Source organism: Myotis davidii, unplaced genomic scaffold (assembly GCF_000327345.1).
Source record: "Myotis davidii unplaced genomic scaffold, ASM32734v1 scaffold223, whole genome shotgun sequence".
NCBI classification, from domain to species: Eukaryota; Metazoa; Chordata; class Mammalia; order Chiroptera; family Vespertilionidae; genus Myotis; species Myotis davidii.
Genome location: NW_006294609.1, coordinates 2,686,441 through 2,694,453, shown reverse-complemented (window position 1 = coordinate 2,694,453; position 8,013 = coordinate 2,686,441). Strand labels below are relative to the sequence as shown.

Here is an 8,013-nt window from a genome sequence, read left to right as displayed (position 1 = left end):
ATCTCCCACTGGGGATGTGCCCGCAACCCAGGTACATGCCCTTGGCCGGGATCGAACCTGGGACCTCTCAGTCCGCAGGCTGACGCTCTATCCACTGAGCCAAACCGGTTTCGGCTAAATTTAATGTTCTTATTGTGATGACTGATGTTTGATGTTGTTCCTCTGTTTTGCGTTGCCTTTTCCAATAGGTTTCATGTCTTCTCAACTGCCTGCTTTTCTGTCCCTTCCCCCATTCTCTCTGCGGTGTTTAGCACTGTCTAATGTTAAGCCAATGTCCCTCTTCTTCCCAAAAAAGGTAAGAAGGCTCAGCATGCTTTCACTTCCCCAAATTTATTCATTTTTTTAAAAAAACATATTTTATTGACTTTTTACAGAGAGGAAGGGAGAGAGACAGAGAGTCAGAAACATCGATGAGAGAGAAACATCGACCAGCCGCCTCCCGCACATCTCCCACTGGGGATGCGCCCGCAACCCAGGCACATGCCCCCGACTGGAATCGAACCTGGGACCTTCCAGTCCGCAGGCCGACGCTCCATCCACTGAGCCAAACCAGTTTCGGCCAAATTTATTCATTTTTAAAAAATTTGTTCAATACTCAGAACTTCTGACAAGTTTTACTAAATTTTATTCATTATTCGTGTATTTCAGTTGCTTGTAATTTTTCTTCATAGAATAGTTTTTCCAGAAAACACGTGTTTGGTAAACTTTGAGTCTTTTTATGCCTGAAAATATCTTTCATGCTCACATTTTAATGATATTTGGTTTATCACCTTGCATCTGGGGTTGCTGATAAGAAGACTGATGTCTGATTATACTTCCTTTGTAAGTACATCTACTTTTTTCTTATACTTTTTAGGATTTTTACATCCTGAATCTGTTTAGAGTCTTCAATCTGGGAAATGCCTATTTTTTTCAGATAACGCTTACTTCCTCTCCTGTTTCCTCTGCTAGATTTAAGCCTGCCTGGCTGAGTGGCCTGGGAGTCCTGCTGCAGTGCCTCAGCCAGTCTCCACCTCCACTACCACTACCACACCAGACCTGTCTTCAGAATCTGATTCCTCAGGTTTTAGTTAACTAAGAAGTCTTTATTGCTTTTACTTTTTTAAAAAAAGTTTTTTGTACCCTTTTAAAAATTTAGAGACCCAAGTCTGATATACTGAAATAGAAACAGGTTTTAGTTAACATAGCAGTTTCTTTTTTTATATATATATATTTTATTGATTTTTTACAGAGAGGAAAGGAGAGAGATAGTTAGAAACATCGATGAGAGAGAAACATCGATCAGCTGCCTCCTGCACATCCCCCACAGGGGAAGTGCCTGCAACCCAGGTACATGCCCTTGACCGGAATCGAACCTGGGACCTTTCAGTCCGCAGACCAACGCTCTATCCGCTGAGCCAAACTGGCTTTGGCAGCAGTTTCTTAATAAGAGCTGGTCCTGGGCTGTAATACCTTCTGGTTCATAGGTCAATGCTCAACCGCTGGGCCTAAACCCCAGTGTGGCTGCTTGTGCCACAGCATCCTGGATGAGTTGCTAACCCCTCTGCCGCCCCCCACCCTTCCATTTCTTCACCTGTGAGGTGAGAATGACAATAGGTCCTACTTTAAGGAAACTGTGGATGTTTAAAAGTATCTATAAAATGCTTACCACAAAGCCTGAAATGGACAAACATTATTCATAAATTATCTAGGTTATAAAATAAATGTTTATTTGAAGGCAGTCCAATTTTCCAGTTGGCAGTAGTTTTACCATTTTATTTTCTAGATACTGACAATCTAGCTTCTACTGGCTTGGTCTCCAGGGGTGTTAGTCTTGCCCATTGTGCAAATAAGACGGGGACCTTTTCTCACCAAGTTAGAGCCACATGGGCTCTAGACCATTTACCTCCAGAAGAGAACGCCAATGGCACCTACCGGTGTGGTACGCAGCTTCTGCCGCCATCTCTGAAAGACTAACTGCGGTCATCCAGGTACTCTCCAACCTCAGGTACTCTTGCTGCTTTGAAGTCATCTGTAAATTAAACATGAAGGGCTTAAGCACATTTAAAGGACTTATTCAAAATGGCAGGTTTAGAGAACAGGGACTGGTTAGCCACCACGAGGAGGCAGGAGCTGCACACAGAAATGCTGACTCCTCGCTTACCTCAACTCTGGCTCCTATGATCACCTGCCACACTTCATCTTCCTCCTGTGAATTCATTTTCCCGAGTAAACTTGTATATTGTCGGTACAGAGAAACTAAGGTATAAACAGCCTACAAATAGAATAAACAAGTCTGAGTGAAACGAGTGAGGCGTATGAAGTAGGATTAGTGAGACCCACACCTGCAGATGATAAAGTCCCATTACAGCAAACTGGCCTTCGGTCCTCGGCCTCCCTGACACGCAGGGTGTGGGAAGTCGGGGCATTATTCCAGGGCGGGAGCTCCACTTATCAACTTTTGTGTTTTTAAAAGCTTGTGAGTAATTCAGACATAGAAAGAGAGCACAGTGCAGAGGGGAGCTGAGAAGGCTCAGGAAAAAGCTACTAGAAAATAAAGATATGACAATTTTAAATGATTCTGATTACCCATATACTCTATTAGCTCACAACAATGGTTTCCAAACTGTCCTCACAGAGAAGCCCCTGGTGCTGCTGGTGGTAGACTTTGGGCCCTTTCACCCCTAACTGAACCAAATCATCTTGGTTCCCCTGTCTTACAAGGTTCTTATAAGGTTCCCGCTGCTATATTTAAGGTTCTTCTTTTAAAAACCAGTGCTTTCGATCAGGGCAAGAGAAAGTATTTTAGGCTTTGTGAGCCCTATAGCCTATTGCAACTGTTAACTCACAAAAGCAGGCACCAGACCAGCTTGGTCTGTGAGCCAGGTTGCTAACCACTGGTCTAGATGAGCGAGGCTTACCTTAGTATACTCTGTGATGGCTTCAATCAACGCGTACGTGGTCTGAGAGAGAAAGGTGGAGGTGCTATCTGTTACCAGAGACACAGCCCTCCTCATTAGTGCGTCGTTACTGAGAGCATGAGGCTCTGATTTCTGAAAGACACAAACATTTTCACTCAATTTCCATAGCACGAGCTGAGGTGTCCCAGACAGCCTGGTGAAACGTAATTCTCATACTGCACCGTCAACTGCTTCTTTTTAAGCTTTATTTTGGCTATTTAAGACAATAAGTAGAAATAATTCCAGAGCATGCTCTCTACCTACTTTTATTCTTTAGTCTCTGCTGCAAACAGCAAAGTTTTCTTTTCATAAAAGGCTAGTTGTTATAACCAACAAATCTCATGAAGGTATGATTCATTCATTACCACAGTGCTAGAGGCTTGGGATATAAAAATATATATTCTTTGCCCTCAAAGATTTCAGATAAGGAGGGGAAGGGCTGGAGCTTATAGAGAACTTGAAAAAGGAATGCATTCAAGACCATGGGAGCAATCACTTCTGTGTTGAATGAGAACAGCTTACAAAAGGCTTCACAGAGTTGAGGATTAAGCGGAGAATAAAGTAAATGGGCACTCTGACCACAGCTATTGTGCTAAAAAAGCCAATATAACCACCTGACTCTGCCTTTTTCTTCCTCAGCAGAACCCTGACTGTACTACAACTAACAAAGAAACCAATCCCCCTCCGTCATCTAGTGTCTTGTTCTTGCTAAAGAGTGTAAATACATAGTGTTGCCTGTTGAAAGCAGTAGTCAATAAATTATCTCTGATACAGGAGCAAATCAAGACTTTATTTATCATATCTGTATTTCATTCAATCAAATAAATATTATGTACTGTACACTGAAGGGCTAGAAAGGGAGGAATGACAGTATTTGTGCTTATGAGAAGCTAATTTTGATCTGTTCTGACAACTTACGTCTTCATAATGCCCTACATTTTACAGTGCACTTTCACCAGTTCAGATAGTATCACTTCTTTTTTACTAGATGAGGAAATGGAAGTTCAGTTACATAATTTCACCAAAAAGACAGACATCCAGACCTCACACTAAATCTTCCCATGGGCTCTGCTGACGGACTCAGGAGAGAGCCAAATGAACTATCATCAAATATAAAAATAGACAACATTAAGTGATCAGAAAAGGAGATTGTTGGATAAGGAATGGCTTTAAGGAGAGGCGGATGTGGGCCTGAAGACACGATGAGGAAAAGAATACGTGTGTGTAGGGTGTTCGGGAACTGGGGCGGGAGGGCACGGGAGTCCCTTGGATTTGAGTCTAACACAATGCAGAGCTGCCGCAGGTGCTGAAGAACAAAAATGCTGTTCCTGCAGAACAACTAGAGCAGTGGTTCTCAACCTGTGGGTCGCGACCCCTTTGGCGGTTGAACGGCCCTTTCACAGGAGTCACCTAAGACCATCCTGCATATCAGATATTTACATTACGATTCATAACAGTCGCAACATTACAGTTATGAAGTAGCAATGAAAATAATTTTATGGTTGGGTCACAACATGAGGAACTGTATTTAAAGGGCCAGAAGGTTGAGAACCACTGAACTAGAGGTTCTTCTTATGTGACCCAGACTAGTACACAAACTGAGAAAGACAAACCCAAAAATGTCCTGTGACTGAAAATGGCCTGCTGCTCAAGTTAAACGTTTTAAGGTCAAAGATTCATCAATGGGCAGTGACAAAAGTTAAAGTGGAGGCACAAAAGGTGAGGTCTCATCAGTGAGCCTCAGAAGATGCTGAAAATACTTATAATAGATGGAATTAATCTTACGCTAAACACATTTACATATCAGGAATATTTTGCTAAACTAGAATTTGTTGGTTTCCTATTTAGTTCTTCCTGAAAGATTATAACCAGTGATTTTAAAAATAAGGTACCACCTTTCATATCAACTGTCTACTTAACAGTTCCACTTAGATGTCTACTAAATATCTCAGACCATCAATTCTTTATTTCTTCCTCCAAAAACCTACGGCACTCCATTCTTTCAGTTGCTTAGGCCTTTGAAAAGCATCTAGGTTATATACTCCACATCTGACTCATCAGCAAGCCCTGCTGACCACACGTGACCCTGTTCTCCCCACCTCCACTGCTGCCCACCTAGACTCCACTTGGTCTTCCTAGTTTCACATGCACCTTTAAAAATTATGTCAGATGACATAATACTATATATGGAAAACCCTAAAAACTCCTTCCAAAAAATTATTAGAATAAATGACTTCAATAAAGTTGCACGATACAGAATCCACATACAGAAATCTGTTGTTTCTATACACCAATAATAAATGATCAGAAGGAGAAATTAAGAAAATAGTTCATTTACAATTGCATGAGAAATATACCTAGGAATAAATTTAACCAAAGAGGTGAAAGTCCTATACTCTGAAAACTGTAAGACACTGAACAAGACACAAATAAATGAAAGGATTAACATCATTATAATGTCCTCACTACTAAAAGTGACATACAGATTCAGTGAATCCCTATTAAAATACCAATGACATTCTTCTCAAAATTAGACCACCTATTCCTAAAATTTATATGGAACCACAAAACACCCCAAATAACCAAAGAAATCTTGAGAAAGTGGGAGCTATCATGCTCCCTGATTATTAAACTATACTATAAAGCGACAATAATTACACAGTATGGTACTGGCATAAAAAAAGACAGGACAATGGACTAGAGAATCCAGAAATAAAACCTCACTTATATGGTCAATCTATGACAAAGGCAGCAAGGATATACAGTGGGGGTAAAGACAATCACTTCAGTAAGTGGTGTTGGAAAAACTGGACAAATAGACCACTTTCTTACACCATATACAAAAATAAACTCAAAATAGGTAAAAAACTTAAATGTTAGACCTGAAACCATTAAATTCCTAGAAGGAAAAACACAGGCAATAAACTCTTTGATCATTGCTCTTAACAATATCTTTTTGAAAATATCTCCTCAAGCCAGGGTAACAAAAGAGAAAATAAACAAATGGTAATATATCAGAAAGTCTTGCAAAGGAAACCACCAACAAAGTGAAAAGATAACCTGCTGAATGCGAGAAGATATTCACAAATGATACATCTAATAAAGGTTTAACATCTAAAATATATAAAGAACTCATACAACAACCTCCCCCCCCCCCCCCACAACAACCCCCCCCCCCCCCCCGCCAAATAAAAAATTAAAACATGTCAGGACCTGAACAGGTATTTTTCCCAAGATGGCCAACACACATGAAAAGATGTTCAACATCACTAATCATCACAGTAATGCAAACTAAAACCACAATGAATGATCACCTCACACCTGTCAGAATGGCTATTAGCTCTTATCAACAAATCAAGTGCTGACCAGGATGTGGAGAAAAGGGAGCCCTCATGCGCTGCTGGTGGGACTGTAAATTAGTGGAGCTGCTATGGAAAATAATACGGAGTATCCCCCCAAAATTAAAAACAGAACTGCCATACGATCCAGCAATTCCACTTCTGGGTATTTATCTGAAAACAAAATCACTAAAAAAGATACAGCCCTGGCTCGGTTGGCTCAGTGGATAGAGCCTAGGTTGCAGACTCAATCCCCAGTGGGAGGCATGCAGGAGGCAGCCAATCAATGATTCTCTCATCACTAATGTTTCTATCTCTCTCTCCGCCCCTCCCTTCCTCTCTGAAAGCAATAAAAATATATTTTAAAAAAAGATATATGCATTCTATGTTCATTTACAGTAGCCAAGATACAGAAGCAACCTAGGTGTCCAGGGATAGATGAATGGATAAAGATGTGGTATGTATGTGTATGTACAAACACACACACAATGGAATATTATTCAGCAATATAAAAGAAGGAAATCTTGCCATTTGCAACAACATGGCTGGACCTTGAGGGCATTATGCTTCTACCTTTGCACTTGGGTTCCTTCTGCCTAGAAAGTCTTCCCCAAAATATTGTATGGCTCACTCTCGCATGCTCCGACATCAAACTATACTATAAAGTTTGTTCTGCTCTCTACTTGACTACCCCGTCATCAGAGTGGACACCCTATCTAAAACATAACAACTCCGTCCAGCACTTCTTATCGCTCACCCTATGTTTTCTGCGCAGCACTTGTCACCTGGCTTTTTAAAAAAAATACATTTTTTATTGCTTTGAGAGAAAGGGAGGAAAAAAAGGGGGGTTGAGAAAAAAATAAAATAGAACACACCCTGACTGTGAAACCTGTGATGCACAACCCACTGAGGCACACCAGCCAGGGTCACCCGGCATTTTATCTCTGTTCATCTTCTCCCCTTTCTTCTATCCAGTGTGTACGGTACACAAAAAACGCTCAAGACATTTTTGTTAAACGAAAGACTATTTCGGTGATAGACTATAATATACTCTTACTTCTCTTTTCCCTCCTTATACAATTTGACAACTTCAGAAACTGTTCCTACAAAAAGAGGAAACCAAAATGGGAATATTAATGTTTGGTCAGCTCTGAAGACGCCGGCACGGCGGAGAGTACACCCGGCTGTGCGTGTGTGTGTGTGTGTGTGTGTGTGTGCGCGAGCGAGCGCTGGTAGAACTATGCGAGCTGCTGTGCGAGGACACGCTGCCCAGGACACACGGGGCCTTACCTGCGCGATGGGAACTGCACACAGGGTCACACCGACTCCCACGGCCACCGTCTTGTGCCATGGTCTTACCAGCTCCGAGAAACAGCGCCTCCTGAAGCTGGCCTCGACAGGAACACTGCGTCTGTATCTAGGCACAGAGGTCACATCTATTTTTTTAACGTGTTTATTGATTTCAGAGAGGAAGGGAGAGGGAGACAGGGGTAGAAACATCAGTGATGAGAGAGAACCATTGACGGGCTGCTTCCTGCACATTCCACAGGTCTGAGCCCTGACCAGGAATCTGCGACTTCCTGGTTCATAGGTCAATGCCTAACCACTGAGCCCACCGGCTGGGCCAGAGGTCACACCCACCAGTCTGTACCGGACCCCACGACTCACTCACGGGGGCGGAACTCCCACTGCGGCTTCGCAGGAACCTACGGGCAGGTGTGGGGTCGGCTTTGCGG

At 42.2% G+C, this 8,013-nt stretch overlaps 1 protein-coding gene and 1 long non-coding RNA gene across 2 annotated transcripts in view; one reads left to right on the top strand and one right to left on the bottom strand.

The window, feature by feature from the left end:
* DIABLO (diablo, IAP-binding mitochondrial protein) overlaps positions 1-8,013 on the bottom strand; it is a 12,026-nt gene that overhangs the window by 2,916 nt on the left and 1,097 nt on the right. The window contains exons 2-6 of the mRNA XM_015567261.1: positions 7,950-8,005; positions 7,568-7,694; positions 2,901-3,032; positions 2,144-2,254; positions 1,915-2,011 (exon numbers count right to left, since the gene is read on the bottom strand). Of these exons, the coding sequence (XP_015422747.1) occupies positions 1,915-2,011; positions 2,144-2,254; positions 2,901-3,032; positions 7,568-7,694; positions 7,950-8,005 (523 nt within the window). The remainder of the gene's footprint in view (positions 1-1,914; positions 2,012-2,143; positions 2,255-2,900; positions 3,033-7,567; positions 7,695-7,949; positions 8,006-8,013) is intronic.
* On the top strand, positions 122-1,697 carry LOC107183955. The gene is made up of 4 exons (XR_001514774.1): positions 122-295; positions 649-822; positions 952-1,063; positions 1,467-1,697. It is a non-coding gene; the product is annotated as an uncharacterized LOC107183955 (long non-coding RNA).